The sequence below is a fragment of the Prionailurus bengalensis genome, chromosome C1 (genome assembly GCF_016509475.1).
Source record: "Prionailurus bengalensis isolate Pbe53 chromosome C1, Fcat_Pben_1.1_paternal_pri, whole genome shotgun sequence".
NCBI lineage: Eukaryota > Metazoa > Chordata > Mammalia > Carnivora > Felidae > Prionailurus > Prionailurus bengalensis.
The window spans coordinates 213,160,797-213,185,016 of NC_057345.1; the positions used below are offsets into that span (position 1 = coordinate 213,160,797).

General features: G+C 45.6%; 1 protein-coding gene across 2 annotated transcripts in view; it reads right to left on the reverse strand.

Moving 5' to 3' along the window:
* DNER (delta/notch like EGF repeat containing) overlaps nucleotides 1-24,220 on the reverse strand; it is a 322,783-nt gene that overhangs the window by 172,806 nt on the left and 125,757 nt on the right. For both annotated transcript variants that reach the window (XM_043578058.1, XM_043578059.1), the window contains exons 2-4: nucleotides 13,423-13,719; nucleotides 10,846-10,940; nucleotides 7,985-8,151 (exon numbers count right to left, since the gene is read on the reverse strand). In XM_043578058.1, the coding sequence (XP_043433993.1) occupies nucleotides 7,985-8,151; nucleotides 10,846-10,940; nucleotides 13,423-13,719 (559 nt within the window). The remainder of the gene's footprint in view (nucleotides 1-7,984; nucleotides 8,152-10,845; nucleotides 10,941-13,422; nucleotides 13,720-24,220) is intronic.

Genomic DNA, 24,220 nt, shown 5'->3' on the forward strand with positions numbered 1-24,220 from the left:
GGATAGTCAGACAGGGTGATAGTCGTGAAGCAGGGGGACTAGGGACAGTGGGATCTTATGCTTGCAAGAAATCAGATTTCACTCCAAAGGCCGGAGGAGGCACAGTACCTGTGGGCTTAGACAGGAAAGTTCCAGCTCACTGTATAGCCAAGGGGCCCAAGATCTCAGAAACCCAGATTTGGATGGCAAGCTGTGTACCCGATCCACCTCCACTAGCAGGAGCTAATAAAATATTGCTTGTTTGAGAATGACCTGCAGAAGGTCTAAAGAAAGGAAGCCCAAAGGCTTCATGCAACTGAGCAAGGTCTCACAATGCCAGAACGTGGGGGTAATTTCAGAAGCTAGTCCTATAGCAACCTGCACACGGGAATGATGAGGTACAGCATTTCCAAAAATCAACCCTACTTTACTGGGTCAGAGCTAGGATGCAAATATCCTCATGGTCCTAAAACACTTCATAATCATGACGGTATTATCAAGGTATAGTAAAAGAATATATTAAAATTTTAAGTGCCCCAACCTCTATCTTATTTCTTTATACCCGAACTTATTCCATAAGACCTGAGGAGCTCACAGAAAATGTATGCCATTAAATAGTGAAATACAAATTAAAATGGACATCGGAGCCAGGAAAAATATAACTTAAAGAGTGTGTGGAGGAGAGATAAGCAGGCCATAAAATCTTCACCGTTGCAAGAATTACCAATTTGGTTCCGCGTCTCCCAGTGACCTTTTCCAACAAGTAAGAGGAAAACGTATGCTAAGCACCTCTTACTCCGCATGGGAATCCTTCCTTCTGACAGGTCCTGGTCCATACCTGCCCTTTTTCCCTTCCCACCCCTTCCCTGCCACCCTGTGTCTTCCACAGGGAGCCACGGCCAGGGGGGTGGTCACAGAGGGGAGGTCACACAGAGCAGGAAACCAGCCAGTAACAAGATGGGAGAAGCATGGCAGGTAGGGAGGGGGAATCTCTGGCCTATTTATCTCCTAAGAGAGAAACAAAAGAATTCATCAAGAAACGGCTGAAATAAAGTAAGACCTCTATCCAGAGACCTGATGTTGAAATTGCTAAGACAGGCACACACACACACAAAATTATAATAATATTGGCCGCTATGCATGGATGGCTTCGGGAAGCTCTCCAGCCAAACTATGAAGTTAAGAAATCTCCTGTCCCTACTTTTCTTTTGAACTCTTCCCCTGTGAATACTGCCCACCACCCTTTACTCCAACTAGTATGCCCTATGGTGTCCCCTGTCTTTTCAGAGCACATTCCCCCAAACTGTTCTCTTCACCAAACTCACAGGATAAAGCATCCCAACTCTAGCTAAATTGCTTTGGAAACATATTTTAAAGGTCAACGTTCACAGGAATAGTTTACCCAAAGGGAGGAAAGAGAGAGAGTTCAGGAATAAGAAAACAGAGCTTTCGTGAAGGATTCCAAAGGACTACCTGGAAATCCATTGTCAAAGACTAGAGGGTCAGTCCCTCCTTTGCCTGTTGAAGATAAACAGAGAACCCAAGAAATAAAATTCACACCTGGAGCTCTTCACTCTATAGAAATTTGTTCACACCCAACATGAGAGGCAGTTGGAGGAATGGATGGGATCTGCCATCGCATGCTTGCTGAAATTAAATTCTATTTCCAGTTGTGATGGCCATTCATCAACTTCTAGCACTATCGTTAAATTATCTGAATGACACAGACTCCTGTGCCATCAAAATGCCATACACTTGCACTTCGTACATCCAAGGAGAGCACTTTGCCTGCCCTACCTCCCCTGGCAGGTAGCTGCTCCTTCCTCTGAACCCTGTGCCACTTTGCACGTCCCTTGTCCACAGCACCCGTCTCTGCCTTTGCTGCCCCATTCGCTCAGAGACCCCACCTACAGCATGTTTGCATTTCCAGGCTGGCACAGTGCTTGGGAAATGAGAGGCATGCACGGTGTACTTTCTAAAGTAACACAGAATTGAGTATTTCCCACAGCCCTGCTGCCCTAAATAAACGTTGGTTAAGTTCCTTGATATGGAGACACAGGAAGCAGGTAAGTCTGTCAAAAGAAACATCGCTAAACGGACAGAGAATGTTGAAAAGCATATGTATCCTCAAAGGATCACACACATAGCTTAAAGTGAGCACCTCTAAAATGTTTGCATTCAGATATCTTTGAGAATCCAATGAACTTTTAGCCCTGTCTTAGAGGGATGCACAAGCACATAAAAATCTGCAGTGCATTTTCAGGAGATTCATGGGTTTCTCAAAAAGTAACCTTTGACTCCCATGGCTGCCACAGAACCATGGTCCAACTGAGCCCAGATTAAGAACTTCTGCCTAAGAATAAAGTATCAGTTGCTTGTATATTTAAAATTCTGTCATTAACAAAAAAAAAGTCAGGGTGCCTGGGTGGCTCAGTCGGTTAAGCATCCAACTCTTGATTTTGGCTCAGGTCATGATCTTCCAGTCATGAGATCAAGCCCTGTGTTGGGCTCTGTGCTGGGGATGCAGCCTGCTTGGGATTCTCTCTTCTCCCTCTCTCCGTCCCACCCCCACTTTTGCATGCTCTCTCTCTCAAAAAAATAAAAATTTAAAGCATTTAAAAACATTTTTTAAGTCGGTATAAACTGCCATCCTACAAAAGATTGTATCTCCAAGGAAACGTCATGATGCCAATAAGGATCAATCATCAGTTAAGACCATAAAGATGTAAACCCTGAGGCTGTGAAGGGCTGTTGCACCAGTGGAGTCTGACCAAAGGAAAAGTCTCAACCTTCACCGTACCTGCTAAAGTACCGTGTTACTCCCCCTTATTTGTCAAGAGAAGAAACTAAAGAGAACACATTGCTCTAGAAACATTTTGCAGGACAAGAATCTTTTTAAGCTGAAAATTTAGAATCAAGGAAACCTAAAGTGCGTTATAGCTCCCTCCCAGGGGGCACAGGCAGAATGGGAAAATTTCTCATCTAGTTAGAACGTCAGCTACAAAGACCTGGAAGTCATTATCTCTAGGGTTCTGTGGCTACTTTCGCAGCTGTAATCCTGAAGAAGCGAGCCCAACTCCTACAAGGACATTGCTACGGGCTACGGCTTGCACTAGTCATTTCTTTATGAAGGTGAAGCGGATCTCAAGTCCTAAGGGTGGCTTTTTAGTAGGTCACGAACAAAATACCACTGGTGTGGATTAAACAAAAAAATGCACTCATTTTTATGAAATAAATTAGATGTCAGAAATGTACTACACATTGTTAAGAATGATATAAATATGGTAAAAGGCTATAGAGAAAAACAGCGGGTTACAGGCAGGAGAAGAGAATGAGGGAAGACAGAGAGGCAAATACGAGTAGTGAGACCACTGTCAAGATGAGCCCATGATCTCACAGTTTGTGAGTTCGAACCCTGCGTCAGGCTCTGCACTCACAGCTTGGAGCCTGGAGCCTACTTCAGATTCTGTGTCTCCCTCTCTCTCTGCCCCTCTTCTGCTCCTTCTCTCTCTCTCTCGAAGAAGAAGAAGAAGAAGAAGAAGAAGAAGAAGAAGAAGAAAGAATGAGAAGGGAATGAGATGGATCAAAATGAAAATAATTTCAACAAGGGGAAAGAAAGAAAAATGCCAGATTGAGGTTAACAACAGATCTGGGTTATAAAAGAGGAAAGTGTGAAGGAAAAAGTAGGGGGTTCTCTGAACAGGCAGGTAAACAGAAATACAGGTAAAGCAGACATGCCTCGCCACCTGGGTTTTCTGATCAAAATAAGAACTAACTGTGAGAATATTCCAGGGTTGCCTGTGTGTTTATAAGAATTCGTAAGTAGAGTTTCAGAGGATTTCAGAATCCAGGTGGAGTAGAATTTGGGGTTGGCCATCTGCCTCCTACACCACTCCAAATAAGGAGAGTTTAAATGAGTTCTCAAAGAAGAACAGATCTGGGGGGGTCTGAGGCATGGACAAGATGAGGCAGGGGGAGGTCCAGGTGGGGACGGGACAGGCAATGGATGGACAGAGACCACGGAGAAGTACTGGGAGATAAGCCTAAGGGCAGGGGACCAGAGAAAGAAAAATCTAGAAAAGGAGTCCAATGGGGCTTCTACCCTGCGGAAATGGCAACAACCTCTAACCGCTTTCTCACACGAAGCCCACACACCAGACAGCTGGCTGGGCCCTCATCCCTGAGAGTGTCTACGCCAGCAATGTGTCCAAGCAACCCCAAGTGAAAAAACAAAAACAGTACCTTACACAAGACCGACAACTGCTTCTCATGGAAATACAACTGGAACCATGAATCCCTTCCTATCTGGGGCCATGAACCAGGGAGCGGATGAATCACTCAGTAAGCACCTGAGCACCAGGGCTGCTCGCCATGGAGCAGACAATGCGACACAAAAGGCAAGTTAGTGACTGACCTCAAAACAGTGCCTAAAGCAAATAACATAGTTGAAAGAAGCACATTTAGGAAAAGCAAAGAGATGATTAAGGAGCGGGCAGAAGCATTGAAACTGGGTGACAACATGGAGGGAAAGGTGATGCACTGAGGCACAGAAGGAAGAGCTACATGTTTTGTGAAATGTTTTATCATCTTTTTCTTTCGATCAAAGGGTATAAATATTCGTAAGGCAATGTCAATGAAAGGAATCTGTTTTAAAAATTCAATGGCGGGGGTGGGGGGTGCCTGAGTGGCTCAGTCTGGCTTCAGCTCAAGGTCATGATCTCGCGGTACGTGAGTTTGAGCCCCGAATCGGGCTCTGTGCAGATAGCTCAGAGCCTGAAGCCTGCTTCTGATTCTGTGTCTCCCTCTCTCTCTGCCCCTCCCCTGCTTGTGCACTCTCTCTCTCAAAAATAAACATCAAAAAAAATTTAATTCAATGGAGTGTCACTGAAATAGGTCAAATATAAGTACATCATCATCTGGACCATGTAGAACATTAACAGGGTCTTGGCAATAAACCTTTAAAAAGGATATTTGTGTAAAGCCAGTGACGATGACCAAGTTTGTCTCCCAAAAACACATAGGGACTCTTCTACTCTGTTGCACAGAGCAACAGGGGCACCTGGGTGGCCCAGTTAGTTAAGCATCTGACTCCTGGTTTCGGCTCAGGTCATGATCTCATGATTCGTGAGATCAAGCCCCAAGTCAGGCTCTGTGCTGACAGCATGGAGCCTGCTTGGGATTCTCACTCTCCCTCTCTCTCTCTGCCCCTCCCCTGCTCATGTTCTCTCTCTCTGTCTCTGTCTCTCTCTCTGTCTCTCTGTCTCTCTCTCTCTCAAAAATAAATATATTAATTAACAAGAAATATTAAAAGACCTTTGGTCATCAATTCTGTAAGTGGACCCAATTGAGAATGAAGGGCAGAGAGGGGACAGTCAATTCCTGCAAGTGCCTCTCTTTCTAGAAAGGAGTGGTAGTGACTAGAACAGAGCACCACAAGTCTGGAGGTTTACTGGCCCTTTGGTGCAGAAGTTTTCTCCCACCCGCACTGGCATCCCATTTGTTTATCTGTCGATGGAGGCTCTGTACTCTTTAGAATGGTCTTTTGGTTCTTAGCTAAAATGCATTCGTGTCTAGAGAGCCCAGTATTGTAAAAATAAATCACTTTAAGAAGCTGCCTTAAAAAATTAAAAAGAACATTAAACACACATCAATGCAGTCAACATAAGACTTCCACGATGATTACAAAAGGTAAATCTGGCTCCTTTAAGATAAAAAGACCTCGTAAAGGAAGGAGCCGGCAATGTGTGGCAGCCTGTGGTCCATTGGGAGGAAGGTAGCCATTCTTCCTCAGAAAAAGGTTGGGACAAGACTGGCCCCATCCTGAAAGAGAATAACACTAGAAGATTGTGAGCACCAATACAAAGCCGCCCAAAGCACTTAGAATGTGTTCGAGTTATGAAATTTAAAAAGACATCAGACCACAAATTTTCCAAATGGAAAATAGCAGCTTAGAGAAACAAAGCATGTTCCTCAAAATCACCATCACCTCATCTCAAAATCGTCTGTCACCTCAAGTATAATTTTTGAGAAAAAAATTCCTTAGTTATTAATATACCACATTAAATTTTCAAAAATTACTCCTGTAAGGAGCAATACACTGCCATGCAATTGTTAGAAAAATGAGCACAAATTCTGTTAGAGTTCATATAATTCCTTGTATCTTAAGGGTATAAAATTATACTAATGCTAGAAAATCCTTCTTTATTAATCTCTACCCTTAACCCCAACATCAGTCTCAAGTTATAGTTATGCTACAACTAAACATAGTATCAAAGGTAAGCTAACATTTAGAATGGACAGCTTCCGGTAACACTAATGACATTTTACAGAGTGATGACAGCACATATGTTTTTGTGAAATGTTAGCTCCACGTCACAGGACAGCTTAATGCACTGAAAAGAAAAACTTACAAAATCAATACGAAATAAAATTGAAACTATTTACCAAAATACACAAACTATATCCTTTGAGATGAACTGTTAAAACAGACGGGGAAGTATGTTTTGGGGAGTGAAATTCAGATTCGACTTGGACAATATTACATCATGCTGTAATCCAACAGCTATCTGAACAGACAAACATCAGTCCGAAATGAAATACCCTACTCTTTTTCCAGTATGTCCGTTCCCCACACCAAGCTCTCCACCCAGTAACATCCCCCAACCACTCCACAGCTGGATTTCCAAAGACTGGGAAACAGCCTTCTTACCAGAGGAGGGTCGATCAAATGAAAAAGTGACAAAAATTATATGGAGCCGAGCATTTCATTTCACCAGTTCGTCTTCATTATGAAACTTGGATCCAATATACACCTTAGAGAATATGTCTTTCATATACTTTTCCATTTCATTTAGCAAAATATTTAGGGTCTCTCAGAACAAGCTAGAGAAAGTAACTAGAATCATCCCTAACATTTGTAACTTACACTTTCACACCCATTATCCCACTGAACCCTTACAACACCCCTGAGAGACGCTGTCACTGCCCCTCTCCAGGTGAGGACTGTTAGCATATATGACCAGACAGGGAGCGGTATAAACAGCAGGAATCAAGGGGCTGCTTGGGTGCATAGGACTGGGATGGGTGGAGTCTGAACTTGAGCTCCCGTCTGAGTAGAGGTGGCAGATGCAAGGAGCTCTAATAAAGCAGCTGACGATGTCTGCCTGCAGAGGGGCTGGGGTTACAAGCTCCAACCCCAAAGATACTCTGCGCTGGGTGAGGGGTGAAGGCAACACAGGGTACAGTCAGAATGCCTACCAGGGGAAGGGTCCTCTGGAAACCGCCCAGATGTCGCCCTTGGGAGGGGCAGGAGGCAGTGAGTGGGGGGTCACACTTTACGAGGGCCATTTCTACTCTAGGGCAGAGGAACTTGAAAATTGGGCTAATCGGGCATGTGGTCGTTTAGGGCAGGTGAAATTGCAGACTGACACTATTCGAGAAAGTGAAAAGTCAAAAGTGACCCAGGAGGGAAAGGTGGGTGAAGAAGAGGAGCCCGGGGGGAAGATGTAGTCCTCAAGTCACTTGTGAGTCAGAGGCTCAGATGTAGCCAGTCGCTTCCGAGGTGCTGTGCCCCGGGCCCTAGGTCAGGTGTAAATCAAGGGAGAACAGGGTTTTTTCTGAGACACCAACATTCGGTGCCTGAAGTTGCCCACAATTCCTGCCCACTGTACCCTGTCCAGCATCTTGCAGACTGGAGTCAAAAAGACAGCAGATTCAGAACATTATGCGCCAAAGATCACACATCTATGACGCTCTGTCCTGGGCTGGGATACGTACAGTCTCAGGATTCCAGAGCCCATGCTTTTTCCATATCGAGCCACACAGGAGATGCTACCTTATAAATCAATTTGGATGTTTAAGCAAAACCTCCTCGAAAATGGAGGACATTTTGTTGATGGCCAGAACTCAGATTATCTGAGCAAAATGCCCTAATGCCCTGTCTCTAAACACCAAACCAAGGTTGGGTGGAATCAGATGTGTTGACGGGCAGACTTCCATAACTCACCGATGAAGTGATTGTGCCCTAAGGCGAGCATCTCTTCCAAGAGGACCAGACCCCCAGGCGCCTGGAGAAGAGTCACACTCCGTCCGTCTATGAGGGAGCACTGCTGAAATCCCGTGGCCGTGACCTTCCACAGCAGAATCAGCGAGGCCGCAGCGTCTTGCCGAATTCTGAAAACGGGGGTGAAGTAAACCAAAAGTCCCTTTCAGAAAAATTCATCTTAGAACCAGTCCATCCAAGTCGAAAATAAAAATAAAATGACATATACATACATCCACAAAGGTCTCAGGAAATCATTACAAAGGTCTCCCACTTGCTTCAAAATATACCACAGAAAACTCACATTCAAATAACAATTTTCATCGCGAATAAAAGGGTTAGGGCGCCTGAGTGGCTCGGTCGCTTGAGCGTCTGACTTCAGCTCAGGTCATGAACTCACAGTTTGTGGGTTCGAGCCCCACGTCAGGCTCTGTGCTGACGGCTCAGAGCCTGGAGCCTGCTTCGGATTCTGTGTCTCCCTCTCCCTCTGCCCCTCCGCACCTCCTCTCAAAAATAAATAAACATTAAAAAAAAAAAAAAGAATAAAAGAGTACACTGAGTTCTTCTAGAGACAAATCCTTCCACATCCACACAATATGAGTCCTGCTTGAATTTACTACAAATGTGTCCTGCATCCCCAGATGGCCACCTGAGTTGTGCTGCCAACGTAAGCAAAAGTGTGTCACCTCCCATGCTCCAGGCCTCTCCTGGCTTCTTATTTTCAGGGTAAAGTCCCAAGAATGAGACGCTAGGAAGCAAATCTGCCTCAGCCTCAGTTCCCCTTTCAGCCTCAAATTCTGCAGCCCAGCGTTCCAGCGACACGAACCCACTGTCCCTCCCCAACCAGGTTCCCTCCCAGCTCCCGACCTCTGCCTCCTCGCATGCCTGGTTAAGTGACATTCTGCAAGGCTTATTAGCCCACGGGTCATCTCTTCTCTGAGACCTGCCCTGACCACCTTCCCACCGCCCGGAAGCTGTCCCTTGCTTCCTCTGTGCTCCTAGAAAACCAGGTCTCCACCTTCGGGAGAAGATCGGCGTACTAAGCGCTGAGCTCCTGGCTTGAGGCTGGGTGTTCAGTCGGGGTTTCGTAAAAGGTTGAATTCGTGAATAAATGTAAGTACACAGGGGCTAGCCACTCTTGCAGGTGGATTCAGGGCACGCAGAGATGACTCAGCCTGGGTCAACCTGCTATTTTTGCCCTGTCCTGAAGCCCAGAAGGGGCCTGGAGAATTTCAAGCTGATCGGGGGGCAGGTAGAGTATTTAAAGGGATAGAGGATCAGAACTATTTGGAAAGGCTTATGAAAGAAAGATAATATGACCCAGAAAAGAAAGCACTATGAGATGGTTTCATACACGTAAAGGAAACTACTGATCCTCCCCAAAGCCAGCTCTGACCAGCACAGATCATCTGTGTTATGAGCAATGAAACACTTAGGACCGGGGTCCCCCTGCTGGTAGCACTGGAAGCTGCCTCAGATGCCACACCTTTCTCCCCGCGGGGACTTCTTCCTGGTGCGAAGTACACTGCCCATTCTGACTCTTCCGCCACCACACTGAGTTCAAGACCCCGGGGGGAGGGGACGCAGGGGCAACGTAACAAAGTCCCCCTTCCAAACATTTCAGGGACCCCACTGTTGAGAAAGCAAGGTGGGCAGGGGCGCCTGGGTGGCTCAGTCAGTTGAGCGTCTGACTTCGGCTCAGGTCGTGATCTCACGGTTCATGGGTTCGAGCCCCACGTCGGGCTTGCTGCTATCACAGTGCAGAGCCTGCATCAGACCCTCTGTCCCCCTCTCTCTGCTCCTCCCCTGCTCACACTGACTCTCTTTCTCTCTCTCAAAAATAAACATTTTAAAAAAGAAAGCAAAGTGGGCAAAAACAATTCTGTATGAATAGAAGAGGCCCAAAGTGCCCACGGCCCCCCTACTAGGGAGTTGATACAGAGCACTAGTTAACCAGGGTCACATGTCCCTCGGCCTTCTAAAGTCCCCGAAGACTGGACAGCAAACTCCCATTTGGCTACGTGGGGGCGGGGGGGGGGGTGGTGGCAGGTAATAGCATCAGAGAAGACTGAGTAGTGGGAGACGGGATGGGGTCACTCCAGGGCTGGCTCCACCCCACTCCCTAGTGACACAGAGCACCTGACACACGGCAGGGGCAGACCCCTTGCCTCTTCCCCATCCCTGCCCGCCTCCATGGGCAGTATGTAGTTTGAAAGAGCTTAAGTTTAAAAACAAAACAAGGGGCACCTGGGTGGCTCAGCCGGTTAAGAGTCCTACTTCGGCTCAGGTCACGATCTCACAGGTTGTGAGTTCGAGCCCCACATCAAGCTCTCTGCTGTCAGCACACACCCCACTTTGGATCCTCTGTCCCCCTCTCTGTCTGCCTCTCCCTCTCTCTCCCTCTCAGAAATAAATTAATTAATTAAAGTAAATAAATAAAAACAAAACAAAACACTTTCTTCTCAGATAAAATTGTAATGTTTGGATTTTAAATTGGGGCAAATGATGCACATGAATTTAACCAACAGCCCATTCAAATCGTAAGACACCAAAGAATTCTGGAAGCAAAAGTCACTTGGGAAGTGAAGGTTTCTTATCTCGCACCTTACTCATCCCAGCCAGTTCCACATCTCCACCCAACAGGATCCCCACTGCAACATTCTTTCCTGAAATAGCTCCTTCTGGATTTTGAGCCACTTAGGCCACGTCTACACATGGAACTCTGCTCATGACTCTCACTGGACTGACCAGTTACATGGACAGACACAACCCAGCATAGGGTCACAGTATCGATCTTAATGGTTTGTAACTGCGAGTTTTCTTACTTGACCGACGTGTTCTGTGGCACCTCAAAGGTTACCAGGCGGCCACCGGCAGAGCTGTTAGAACTGGCATTCCCACAGGCAATATCTGGGACCACCTGGGAAAAAAAGGAAGAAACAAGTTATCAGGGTGGATCATCCATCACACATGATAATATTACAAAGCAAAATTCCAGAAGCTACCTTTGGGTGACGCTGAGGTGGAGACACAGAGAAGACAGGTGACATGGTACAGACTCAAAAGAAAATGAAAGCTTTGCCACTTGGTCTCCTGAAATGCCAAAGCTTTCCTGAGAGCCGTCTACCAATTCCCAGATCGCTATGACTGATGAACAGGACGCTGCAGGGGTCCACTCCCCGCTGTCTTCCATTTAGCGAGCAGTCAGTGGCCTCTGCTCTATGCTCAGTCTGGGACTCAGTGCTTGGAGAACCAGAGGACAGGCTTTAAGGACTAGCTTCTATGCAGCAAGCATTAACTAGGAGAGCGAGCCTTAAAACGAACAGTAGGCAAGAAGTGCTAAGTCTGGGTGACCCTGCCCTGTGCAGAGGTGGGTCTCAGGAGCATGCGTTAAGGCCAGGGGACTGGGAAGCTGCCTATTTTTTTTTCCCCCTATGGACTACACCTTCACTGATATGTACGTAAAGGGAGTTCAAGGGGGGGAATAATGGTGTTCATCAGAAAACACACTGTGAACACTTGAGCTGCGTCCAATGGGGTGGTTCTGACCAACTTATTCATTTACTCCTCATGCCATGAGCACTGTCTTCACCCAGTAGAGTCAAAACAAAGGGGTATGAGGGGCATCTGGGTGGCTCAGTCAGTTATGTGTCTGACCCTTAACTTCGGCTCAGGTCATGATCTCCACAGTTCATGGGATCTAGCCCTGCGCGGGGCTCTGTGCTGGCAGCGTGGAGCCTGCTTGGGATTCTCTCTCTCCCTCTCTCTCTCTCTCTGACCCTCCCCCGCTTGTGCTCACTCTCTCTCAAAAAAAATAAAGAAACATTAAAGGGGGTGGTATTATATGTGTCCGTCATCACTGAATTAACTGAGAACAATACAGAAATTCTCAGCACCTCCACCCACACCCAATGCTGAGAATATATGCCCCAGAAGGCCTGACAGTCAAATGCCAGAAAGTAAGCCCACCATGGATATTCAAAGATGGAAGCCCGACTCGTTAAATTTGTGTCAACAGACAACTGTTACAACAATTTCAGTCCCTTAAGACTTCAAATAGTGTCACATTTCTGAAGCATCACTATTTCACGAAAGGAGAAACCCAAATATATTCACACCTTCCTCTGGCAACTTTTAACCCGCTTCTTGAAACAGCCTCAGAAATTACAGCATGACAAGAAGACGAGGCGTTTCTTTTTACGTTTACCAACTACAGGACAGGAGGTCTTTAAATAAATAGATTGAAATGGATGGTTGGGGAGAAATTTTCTTTAAAGGACACTTCCTTGACAAATGTAGAATCAAATCTAGTTCACATTCAAGAAGTGAGTCATTCAGCAAAGAGGAATTAAAACCATAACTTCAAGGCATTTGTTAGAAGTCTGAAATCAGAACACGTCCAGAGTTTTGCTGGGTAGGCTACAAGCACTGCCCTGCGGTCTGAAGATGGCCTTGATAAATTGTGTGGCAATGAAAAAAAAAAAATGGGTCACTGGTTACAATTACCCAAGAAAATGAAAGAAGAGATGCTACCTTGTCTCTTTGACAATGATAAGAGAAACTTCTACACCCATTCTTTGACTCTAAAACTGCTACACAAGGATCTATGTGTTTTGTCGTTTGAGCTATAAAACCTGCAATAATATACAATCACAAGATGCCCTATAAAATGCAAGATATGGAACGGAATTATACCCTATGGATATCACCTCAAAGTCATGACGTGGATTTGCTCCTCAACTCTCCTAGCTAGCAAATTTAGATTATATGTCAACTTTCAAGGATCTGCTGAAAATTCCTCAAAATGAGACTTCTGATGAGCTTGAAACACAAGCCAAACCCAGACTGGACGAGAGTCAATGAATGGAATTTGTTATTGCCAAAATAAATAAAATTTGGAAATTTCATTCTCAAATGCGGTCTCAACATATTTTAGAAATCACTGAGAGCAGCTGTTTTTAAAATGATATTGGCTGCAAGGCACCAGAAGTAGAATCATAATAAATAACAAGGAGTTAAGCATAATATTGAGGAAAATTAGGTCAACGGTGGAGGGTCCATGATACGTTCATTTACATGGCCCTTCCTTGGGCTCTCTGCACCGAATCCAAAACGATCTCACAGAAATATACACGGATATCGTTCCAGAAAATAATTTCATCCTTTTCCTCTTATTGCTTACACTCTTGATGCCCACAAAACCGTCATAATTGAAAAATCCCCTTTGCGTAACCAAAAGGGAGCTACACACAAGTGAAGGCGGGAATAACCTCAGACTCCCTGTTTTGTCAAGAGGATAACTCAAAGGTCTTCCGTTGTTACTGCCAATATTGCAACCACCGGCATTATCTTAACCTCACTGGTTTCTTTACATAAAAACATATGCAATCAAACGTTCTCACCTCCACTTGATCCCATTTCATTTCTACAACTTTCTGCCCTGTTTTGGGCTGCCAGGTGGGCAGAGTCACGGTCGCCTGCGAGCGGGGCAGGATGATGTCAGGCTCCTGGGTGGCGGGGACAGGCTGAAGCTGCCTGGGGGCCATGGACTCGGTCCAGCCAGAGGCGGGGAGGCTGGGAAGCGCCTGTTCACAGTTGGGACCTTCATAGCCTTCATTGCAAATGCAGAGGTAGCCATCGCTGCTGCTGCTGCAGTTGCCATGGTGACAAGGGCTGCTGGCACAGGAATCCGCAACAAGCTGAAACAAGACCATAAATGGGTCAATTATTCCCTCGTAAGAAAAGTGGTGCCATCGCTGGGAAATGAGCTCCGTGTCTCAGAGCCGTGGCTCTAGGAAATGCTGTTCCTGCGGAATAAGAGTTCCTAACTACTTGTGCTGTCGTGGGGGGGCCTCCCAAGGTCACCCCGACATTAACCCCTCCACAGGTAACAGGTGACCAGCGAGAACACACCTAGTGAAGAGCTGCCCCAAACCCAAGCTCCGAAATAATGTTGATTTCAGCAACACATTACTTCCAGGAATTTTCTGAGGCAAAAGCATTTAAAACTGAGGTGCATTAGGAAGATACCAACTTTAATATTTTTAGCAGCCACGACAAATAATACTAGAGATCGAAACTGGAACCTCCTTTTCCACATCCTGGCTGGACCATGGCAAGGTTTCCTCATGAGAAATGACCGCCCAACTAACTTATCTCCCCTAAAGATGTGCTTACCTATGTCTCCCAATTTCTACTGGAGGAAAACCCCTTTTAAAGTGATGTTATTTAATTAAAAGCTTCCAAAATGATCGGCTTACACGACAATGGTAAGCCCGCCCGAAGAGAGCAGTAAGCAGACCTTTATGAAAGTTTCTACCTCAGTATTTTGGAGGGTGATCACAGAGACATGTGACCTTGCAAGATACGGAAGATACAATTTCATTTGCGTGACTTTAAACTGTGACAATGTTCCTAAGGAAAGTGTTTATCTTGGTGCCCTTTGCTAACCTGTAAATCACCATGTGTTTCTGCTTGGAGATGCGCTACAAAACAATGCGAAATGATCAGCCCCTTCTCCTGAGACAGCTCAAGGCTTCAGACATGTTCTCCCCGCTTTTTCAATTATCATTTGCTTCTGTGAACAGAAAATTAGACCTCTATCTGATGTCCCTCTGGCTTCTGAGGGCTGATCATAAAATAGAACTCGGTAAATATCAGACTACAGAGAAACGAGGCCCTCAATTTCTCTTGTGGATATGAACTCACACATAAACACACGCGGACAGAATTCTGCATGGTAAGACAGCTACTCGCCCTGGTAATTGCGCTTGTCAGACAATTTCCAACAAACTCCTTTAGGAATATGGAGGGATTTTGGATTGAGTGAAAATGAAACGCCAGAAATGCCACCACGTTCTCTGCCTGTCACTGGGCGATTCCTTCATAGAATCTCAGTTAAACGGAGATGGGTTGGTATCAGAAGAAAATATTTAAGCTGTAAATAATTTTAAATATTCACAATCCTTATCAACTTAAAGTAAAACCCAGTTTCCTCCGATGTCAGAGATGTCCTCTCTTCCCTCCTCCCTTACACTCTCCCTTCCTCACCTTCTTTATGTCCCTGGACTATGCCAAGATCATTTCCACACGAGGGCCTTTGCACCTGCTGGGCCCTCTGCCGGAATGCTTTCCTCCCAAGCTTTCCATGGCTCACTGCTTCCTTTCACAAAGTTCTGTACTCAAACGTCACCTCCTCAGAGAAGGCTTCCCTCACTACAAAATCTGAAATAACCCTTTTTTTCCCTCTCCCAAACAGGTGAGCTCTGAGGGTGTAGGGACTTCATCTATCATGTTCATGGCACTATTCCTAGCATGTCAAGGAACACAGAAAACACGGTGAGGCTTCTTTTTTTAAGTGTTCAAAAAATAAAGAGCTCAATTAGTATCTGGAAAGCAAGGCATGATGAGAGACATACGTAAACCGCCCTTTTGGTCACAATATTGTTACCTTGTTTCTGATTTATTTTTAGGAATGCTTCCTGGAATGGGTGTCCCCTCAAGAATCATCTGACAGGGAGGAGAATTTAATTAGCTCTGATAAAGGGGACATATAAGCCATGTTTCTGAAATCAACTTTTGATAATAACATCTGAAGTTGACCTAGTCACAAATTAAGACTTTTAGCAGAAGCCTGAAAGCAGAGAACTACATTGAAATCATTTAAACAAATTGAAGAGATGGTTCTAAAAATTAATTCTGGCAGCCTAAACCTCCACTGTGAAGCTTAGGAAAAAAAAAAAAACATTCCTAAGGCAAAGACCACCTATCTAGATGATGACCCAAGACACCCCCTGGCTTTTGCTCCACTGCGGGCAACAGCCAGACCCCAGAGAGGTACCACCGAGGTAGGGCACACGTCAGCAAGTCCTCCCCAGAAAGAATTCAAAGCACAGCCATCGCCTGGACATCAGAGGCCACCATGCATCATACCTACTGCTCCCTCTAAGGTGGCCATTTAGAGTTTTCAAAGAACATTGCCATCTAGTATCTCATTTGTGCTCACAACAACCCTGAAATAGGGAGGGACTTTTCTGAACCCATATCACTGTTCAGAAACACAAGGAGAGAGGAGTTGAGTGACCCATCACAGCCACTACAAAAGAACTATTCCAGAACGACATCGCATCTTCCGAGTTCTGTCCACACCACAGCACTGCAACTTTGATGGTTATGATGACACCAAAAAAAAAAACAATCCCTGTGGAGAAGGCAAAAGGTAAGGGTTCTCTTTCTGTAAGCAACAGAAAATAAGTTAAGGGTTAAATATAAGCCAGTTAAGACCACCATTTCAGGATGCTTCTTTAGAATAAAAGTATAATGATATCACTCAATGAATATTTTCTAAAACTTTTTTAAAGTTTATTTATTTTTGAGAGGCAGACAGAGAGAGAAAGAGAGACAGAATCCGAAGCAGGCTCCAGGCTCTGACCTGTCAGCACAGAACCCAACGCAGGGCTCAAACTCACGAACCGCCAAGATCATGACCTGAGCTGAAGTCAGACGCTCACCTGACTGAGCCACCCACGCGCCCCACACTCAATGAATACTGACCGAGGTCTTACTATTTGACATGAATTGTACCAGGTCTGGGAATAAAATGCTAAAAGAGAAAACAAACAGACACAGTGTCTGCCCCTAAGGAGTTTATAGCTAGTAACCTATTACGCACACTAAGAACAACAGCAGCAAAACCAGTACGACCTGCAAATCCCTGGGTACTCCCTGGGTGCCTGCCACTACACTTAGCATTTTACATTTCTTAATTTACTTCCTCCTTACAACAACCTTCCAAGGTAAGTACATTTACTACCATTGAGGCTTAGCGATATTGAGCAACTGACCAACTCTTACTCAGAATAAACGCCAAACTCTTTACAAAGTCTTAACTAGGCCACAGGTGATGTGCCCTCCTCCCAGCTCTGGACCTCACCTCCCACTCTTGCCCTGCCTCACTTGGCCCTAAACACACTGACGTCACTGTTCTTCCAACTCTCCAAGCACTCTCCGACCTCAAGGTCTTAGCACTGGCTGTTCCTCTGCCCACAACACCCATTTCTCGTCTCTTCCCAAAGCCTCCTTTGAGTCTTTGCTCAAATGTCATCTTCTGATGAGGACGTCCCTGAACACACAGTTCAACTAAAACAGCTCATGTTCCAATACACTGTGGGAAAAAATTACCAATTTATTCTATATTGATTTTGTATCTGGCCCCACTAGACTGGAAACCCCTGTGAGATCAGGTTTCTTTTCTCTGTTTTGTTTACTTGAGTGGTCACCCCCACCCCCAGCCCCAAGAAGAGCAACTGGCACACAGGAGCTGCCGAATACACTGTGACTGAACGACTGACTGACTGAATGAATGAATGATACCAGATGCAAGCAGCACCAGAGCCTGTGAGGTGTATTGCCACGTGAAATGGACTTAGGATTCTCCCACCTTGGAAGAATGAAAGTCTCCCTTTCAGAATGAAAGTCAAGGAATGCCTTGTGTATCTGCCCAAAATGCTTCATCGCAATTAAATAATAAAAAAAATTTTAATGTTATTTATTTTGAGAGAGAGAGAGAGAGAGCGCGCACACGCACAAGCAGGGGAGGGTCAGAGAGAGAGGGAGAGAGAGAGTCCCAAGCAGGCTCCGCATTGTCAGCGCACAGCCCGATGCAGGGCTCGAACTCACAAACTGAGATCATGACCTAAACCGACATCAAGAGTCAGAGATGCTTAACCAACTGAGCCACCCAGGTGCCCCAGCAATGAAATAACTTTAAATCAGCTTTAAAAAGGGGGAAAGTCTCTGATGACCTGAGAGGTAAGGCGGAGCCGGCATAATGTCCCGCCTTTGCCTTGATGAAGGGGAGCAGAAAGAGTCAAGTGTCTGTGGAGGTCACAGATGGCCCTCAACACCGAGTCGCCTTCCTCTGGTGCTCAGAGACTGTCCACCAGGTGAGCCACTCTGAAGCCTCCATCACCCTGGGTGCTGGTGGAGAGATCTGGGTGCAAAGGGCAGGACCCACAGCAGTGTCCAACCCGCCGTGCCCTGGAGTCAGCTCCACCAGCTCGGGAATAAAGAGCTAGAAGGAAAATGTGAAGAGAATTCAAGATATCGTTTAAGAAATGCTGTGTTCACAGATGAGCAGAATGCAGGAGCAGCATGGGGATGAAATGAAGCCTGACTCACAGGCTGCCGGGAGACATGCTCCTAGTAAAGACAACAAAAGCTCAAAATGAAACTGTCAGTTGTACAGATTTCTACAGGGATTCAAAACAGTGACTGATGTGATGGGAGCACAGGCACGCACACACACACACGCACACACACACACATGCGCACTGGGATACCAAACAGAGCTGAATGCACTACAAGGTCATTGGTCCCTTGTTTCAAGTCACCATTTCAGGGGCACCTTGTGGCTCAGTCGGTTGAGCGTCTGACTCTCGATTTCGGCTCAGGTCATGATCTCAACGTTCCTGGGTTCGAGCCCCGCGTTGGGCTCTTCACTGTGTCAACGTGAATCCTGCTTGGAATTCTTTCTCCCTCCTTCTCTGCCCCTCCCCTACTCATACTCTCTCCTTCCCTCCCTTTCTCGCTCGCTCAAAATAAAATTTTAAAAAATCTTTACAAATAATCATTTCATATTACTACTACTTTCTTGGGTTGTGTATTAATTGCTTTGCTAACAATGACAACTACCTGCCATTGTATTCTCTAACACTTCACTCTAACACTTCAGGATGGCTTCATTTCAAAAAAAAAAAAAAAGCCAATCTGTTTCAAGTGCGTAACAGCAAATATGAGATAAAATGCAATCATGAACCTGTTGTAGAGGTCACTATGCCCTGGAATCCCATTAAGTCTGAACCTTAAGCAGGAAACAGCCAAACTGCTGAAATGTACAATGAAGCCAAAATATCATAATGAATAGACTTGACTTTGGGGATACTCAAAATTTAACAGGCAATGTTTTCTTGGCTATAATTCCCAGCCTCTAATGATGGGGGGGTAAATGATTAAGTCTTTGTAATACCGGCTATAAGAAAGAATAAAGAGAAAGCCCACGGATTAATGGTTTTCCGCCTACAATTCACCAGCAAGCTCATTAAGTGCTGTTTGTTGTTGTATCATTAGTCATCTATTTAAGCCAAATATTTCACATCGCAGAACTAATCTGAAACTATTCTTTTCATATTTCATTTTAGACTTTTCACCTGTTACAGATAATTTACACTACAAGCAGGAGCGTTCATGGGGATGTGCACAGGGCGAGATGGGAGGCCAGACCAGAGCGAAGGCGCCTGCCGACCCGAGGACTCGTCATCTGCAGGACCTCCCATGTGGCACTTTAGCCATGTCCTGTTTTCCTTCCGCACACTGTCTGCTGTCCCGTTTTTGGCAATTCTAACGCCACCCTCCACCCCTGCATCGGCACACAAACAGATTGGAAGGTCAAATTTAAAACAGGTATAACAACAGCCCATTTTCAGGGTCATCAGATGAGTAAGTCAAGGCTAGCAGGATTGCCTCCACATGGAGGATCTGCATCACCTGGGTGACAGAACCCGAGGAGGTGCCCATGGAACCACCCGCCCAGGTGACCCTTTCCCACTAGTTTCAAGAATATGAGCTTCGTTCCTACTCAGTACAGCTGATCAGTGATTGATGCGACATTTATCCAGCACCAGGTGGGTTTACCTTCCAGACAAGGTACCTGGAAGAGGGGTCAGAGAGATGAAAAAGCCCCAAGAGCTTGCAGTCCAACAGAAGGTCCAGGCACATGAACTTGGACTCCCCTGAGCAGTCTATGTGCAATCAATACCCTGCCTGGACACAAGTCCACTATTAACAATCGTGTGTTCGAGGAGTTCAAGTCCCTAATGCTGACAGGGAAGATGGGCTCGATGACCGCAGGTCTGAAATGAGTAGATGATGAGTGGGTCTCAGAACTCGTTTCTTGGAGGTGACAGTGGCGGCTCTCAGCAAAGCAAAGACAGCAGAAAGGAGTTTTCTGATGACAAAGGACTGGCTGAGCAACAGTCCTGGCATCAGTCGGCACAGGCAGCTGAGAGGCTCCGGCCAAGTCCCTTGCCTGCTCTGGACACACGTCCCTCTGGCGTTAAGTGAGGGCCGAGGGCAGAGCATCTCAAGGCCTCCTCCCGCTCTGGGATTTGGGAGTCTGCTGACGGCCACGTGGTTTTCATTGACGCGGTTCTCAGAGGGTCCAGAGAAGTACACCTGAAGCCACCTCTCTCTCACTCATACCTGTTGCTCAGCGGGCAGAGTCATCCAGGGGATGGGAAGGGCGTCTGAGGAGCCCGAACCCAACAAGGCCCAGGAGGAGGGCCTATACTCGCTGATGGAGCTTGTGACGTGGCCCGGGCCACACAGGTCGCTAAGGGGACACGGTGGACTCGTGGCACTTACAAAGGAGTGAGGAGGAAGATGTAGGCACACAAGAGAAGTAACTCAGGGGCACTTGTGGGTGGTATTAAGAAATAAGTAGAGGGGCACCCAGGTGGTTCAGTCGGTTAAGCATCCGACTCTTCGTTTCAGCTGTCAAGATTTTGAAGTTTGTGGCTTTGAGCCCTGCTATCAGCACAGAGCCTGCTTGGGATTCTCCGTCTGCCCCTCCCCTGCTTGTGTGCTCTCGCTGTCTCTCTCTCTCAAAATAAACAAATATTAAAAAAAAGAAAAAAGAAAAAGAAGAAGAGTCCTCTGGGCCATTGCTTTAATAATTTTTCTAAGCAGAAAAATCAGTTAAGGAACTTTTAAATACAGATTCTGAGGTAGTTATTGGCATCATAGGCAGAAGGTTCCTCATGCAGCAAGGAACAAAACCAGAAGCCTGAAAGAGGTATCTCTCAACCTCAGCACTACTGACTCTTTGGGCTGGATAATTCTTGGTTGGCAGGGGCTGCCCTGAACCTTGCAGGGTGTTTTAGCAGCATCTCTGATCTCTACTTACTGGATGCCAGAACCCCTCTTGCCAACAGTGACAACAGTCACAACCAAAAATGTCTCCAGATGTTGCCAATGTCCCCCCTGGAAGAAAATCACACCCAGTTCAGAACCACTGCCCTGAAGGAACAGATTGATGCATTTCACTCCATCAAAATGTTTTAAAAATCCATTTGACTCTATAAATCAAGTCAAAAGGCAACAACACGATGGAGGAAAATCTGTACAACATATTACAAAGGACTAAATCCCTTATTATATAGATTCTTACAGATCAATAAAAGACCACACCTCAATAAAAAGGGCACAGAAATAATACACAGAAAGATGTGTACAAAAATCGTGTCTTTTTTAAAATGTTTTTAAACACAAGATGCAATCTCATATACTTATTCGTATAAGTGCACACACAAATTTTTACAAGCAGAATGGACCATCATTTTAGTAATGTGAGCAGCAGAATCAAGTAAAGAACTCTTTAAATTTTGTAAAGTTTTTATTTATTTATTTTGGAGGGGGGAGGGGAGGGCAGAGAGAGAGAGAGAGAGAGAAGGAGAAAGAATCCCAAACAGGCTCCATGCTATCAGTGCAGAGCCCAGTGAGGGGCTCGAACTCACAAAGTGCAAGATCATGACCTGAGCCAAAACCTAGAGTTGGATGCTGAACCGAATGAGCCACCCAGGCGCCCCAAGTAACTTTTCCAACCACAGATTCCCTCACCACAGGCCGCTTATCAAAAACTCCAAGGGTGAGGCCGAGAAACCTGTATCATTCGGCATTCGCCCGATGATTCTGCCGTACCTGGTCCAAACCCCAAAATTGAGAATTTGCTGGTATAAAGCAGGGTTGCCACACTATAAGCGCAAGCCAAACTCAGCGTGTTTTTGGAAATAAAGTTTTGTTGGAATACAGCCACAGCCATCTGTTTACGTTTGACCCCTTTGTACCACATCAGCAGTGGACAGAGTGCCGAGGAGATGATCTGGCCCATAAAACCTCTACAGCCTTTATTATATGGCCAGTCCCTCATCTAGACGATACTGACTTTGGGGTTCACAAGAGGGAAAAAGCGGGTACGTGGACTCATCTAGGAAGACTTTGAAGAAGAAAAGCTTGAACAGAGCCTCTATAAAGCTGATAGCAATTACATCTATTTCTTCTGCCCACCCAACTCTCTTACTGGGTTGGCATGCATGAACTTTAAATCACAGAGGGACCTCTTGCAATACAAGTCAGGGCAAAGTAAACACCAGACACTCTTCTAATCATAACTCTGTGCAAGCACCGGGCAGAATGAATCTCCGCGTTATGAAAGGCATAATTTCTAGACAGTCCGCCACCAAGCAAGACCACAGGAAAGGGTCACACGCCCACCTGTCCTGCATGGGAAGGAATGTGGGAATTCTCTCCCTCCCCTCCCACCCACCCACTGAACTAAACGAACACGAGTGATGGGCAGCCCACTGCACAGGCTAGATACAGAAACAGGCAGAGCTCCAGAGGAAGGTGGGTGGGGAAGAGTGACACAGACCAAGGGCCTTGAAATAGCAGAAGAGTGTCTACATGTGCGCACTGGGCAGGGGGGCGGGGGCATGAGAAAGACGATTCCAGAATTTGGAGTTTAAGGTTTCTGGAAAAATGCTATTGAGCATCTGCATTATGATGCAGTAGAGAAAGCTGGTGATTCTACTCCCGCTTGTGGGTGATCCTGGATGGACAAGGCAACGAAGTTCCCTGGGACTCGGGGTCCTCGACTGTAAAAGGAAAGGATGGAACTAGAAAGCCTCGGTGGCCCTTCCGTTCTTAATATGAGGTTTCTCTGTCCAAAATGGCAATCGCGCTGGTTACAAATGTCATCTTCATGCTGAAAGACAAATGAACACTGTTGGAATCCAACTCTCACAGTATATTTGCCTTAAAAAGGAATTTTTCCCACTTTGTTCAATAAAGATCTCGACTCTATTCCAACACCAACTGCTTACCCACTAGAGTAAAGATGTGGGAAAAAAAGAACCACTACAGTGCTTATGCCAGGAGTAGACTCTGCCAGGAAATGCATCCCATGATTTTTTTTCCCCCCAAATCCAAATAATAAAAATGCTCATTCACTTTACTGAACAAAGACACAGTAAGAATGTGTCTTAGTAAAATACACATTCTCACCTTTTGGTATTTCCTCACCTCTGCAGTAGGGACTCTAGAGCGACTTGAGAAATGATTCCAGTACTAATCTAAACAGTCCCTTTTTTTTTGCCCTCAATTCTGAGTTGACTTTCTTGAAATCAGCCTGTCCTGATTTTCACATGTGGGTGCAGTTACATTTTGTAAGTAGGCTAAGAGGAAATTACAAGCAGAACTCAAATCTCTGACTGTGAAATGAATCCATTAAAAATAAACTACTACATGTCTAATTATTCTCCCACTTTTTCACAGCATCTCTTTAAAACACGCTCTGTTTAGAAACGATCTTCAGATTGCACTACTTTTGCGTTAGTCTGGCTAACACACTTAGTCCACAGTCGTACTGATGACTCCTTAAGCCCTGCTCAGTCACAGATGTATCAATTTAAAATAATCATTCTTCAAAAACCTGGCAGACCCTTTGTCCCTTGGTTCCCATAGTCGTCTAAATCCTAAGGGATCACACAAAACCTCATTTCTGGCACAGGCACACCAGCCTCACGCGAGATGACTGTTCTTCCCTTTTCCTTTTAATCATTCAGGCCAGTTCCTTGAGTCGGAAACTTAAAGGACAATTCCAGTGCACACATTTCTTGTTCCGCCTCTCTTTAGAGATACTCATACATCCTGGCGAACCCTTTTCACAAAGCAACAATGCCATGGACACAGGAAGTATGTTGACTTTTATCTCCGGGCCGACTCAGGGAAAGAAGCCTGCAGCAGACTGGGAATTTAACTTCCTATAAAGGTCTTGGGATCATCACAACTGATGCAGGGAAAGCATTTTATTAAACTCAACGTTCACTTGGAGTGAAGACTTTTAGACAACTAGGAATAGAAGGGTACTTCTTTAATTTACAGGAAAACCTTCCACAGACGTAACTGGTAAAGTGCTGAAAAGTTTCTCACTGAAACTGAGAAAGAGGCAAGGACGTTCGCTGTGGCCGCTTCCAAGGAACATCACACTAAAGGTCCTAGGCAGGACCGGGAAGCGAGAATGAAAAGAAAGTCTACGGATTGAACAGGAACAGAAACTGTTGTAATTCACAGACTGTATGATTATGC